At 50.1% G+C, this 1301-nt stretch overlaps 1 protein-coding gene across 1 annotated transcript in view; it reads left to right on the top strand.

The window, feature by feature from the left end:
• Nucleotides 1–1301, top strand: part of TMC7 (transmembrane channel-like 7) — a 90292-nt gene that overhangs the window by 81828 nt on the left and 7163 nt on the right. The window contains exon 13 of the mRNA XM_011976102.1: nt 490–568. Within this exon, the coding sequence (XP_011831492.1) occupies nt 490–568 (79 nt within the window). The remainder of the gene's footprint in view (nt 1–489; nt 569–1301) is intronic.

Below are 1301 nucleotides of genomic sequence, written 5' to 3'. Positions count from 1 at the left end.
AGTGCAGTGGCGCGATCTCGGCTCACTGCAACCTCTGCCTCTTGGGTTCAAGCGATTCTCCTGTCTCAGCCTCCTGAGTAGCTGGGAATCTAGGTGCCCACCACCACTCCCAGCTAATTTTTGTATTTTTATTAGAGACGGGGTTTCACCATGTTGGTCAGGCTAATTTCAAACTCCTGACCTCAGGTGATCTGCCTTCCTCGGCCTCCTAAAGTGCTGGGATTACAGGCATGAGCCACCGCGCCCGGCCATATTTTATTTTTCTAGAGATGGGGCTCTCACTATGTTGCCTGGGCTGGTCTCAAACTCCTGACCTTCAGTGATCCTTCTGCCTGGGCAAAGCACTGGGAATATGAAAATGAGCCATCGTGCCCAGCCTTCTTTTCTAACAAAAGTAAAACTGTTCCAAGGAAAAATACGTTGGGTTGTTTTTCTAGTGGCCTTCAGATGATCCAGACTCCCTAGTGACCTGTCTGTCTTGTGTTGCAGCCTCATCATGTTTTACTTCATTGCCTTAGCTGGAGCACACAAACGGGTGGTCATCCAGCTCCGAGAGCAGCTATCCCTGGTAAGGAAGCACAGCCCCAGAGGGTCATGACTGGGGACATTTACCCAGGACACCACAAGGAAAGTGGTGTATTCCTGGGAGGGAGTGAAATTACTGCAGCCTTCTCTCACCACCACCTCCCCAAAACTCTGCCTTCAGGCCTAGCCCCGTCCAGCTTCATTAATTCACTGATTCATCTATTCCTTCAAGATGTGTATTAACGGGGGTACCGTGGCTCATGTCTGTAATCCCAGCACTTTGGGAGGCCAAGGCAGGCAGATTACTTGAGCTCAGGAGTTCAAGATCAGCCTGGCCAACATGGTGAAACCCTGTCTCTATTAAAAATACAAAAATTAGTTGGGCGTGGTGGTGGGCACCTGTAATCCCAGCTACTTGGGAGGCTGAGGCAGGAGAATCCCTTGAACTCAGGAGGTGGAGGTTGCAGTGAGCTGAGATTGTGCTACTGCACTCCAGCCTGGGCGACAGAGTGAGACTCCATCTCAAAAATAAAAATAAAAAAAGATGTGTATTAAGTACCTACTCTGTGCCTTGTACTGTGCTGGGCTGGGACACTTTGGTGAACAAGAGATAAAACTGCTGGGTAAGGCCGGGCGCGGTGGCTCAAGCCTGTAATCCTAGCACTTTGGGAAGCCGAGATGGGCAGATCACGAGGTCAGGAGATCGAGACCATCCTGGCTAACACGGTGAAACCCCGTCTCTACTAAAAAATACAAAAAACTAGCCAGGCAAGGTG

This window comes from Mandrillus leucophaeus, unplaced genomic scaffold, assembly GCF_000951045.1.
Source record: "Mandrillus leucophaeus isolate KB7577 unplaced genomic scaffold, Mleu.le_1.0 Scaffold162, whole genome shotgun sequence".
NCBI lineage: Eukaryota > Metazoa > Chordata > Mammalia > Primates > Cercopithecidae > Mandrillus > Mandrillus leucophaeus.
This window is presented reverse-complemented; position numbering and strand designations above follow the sequence as displayed.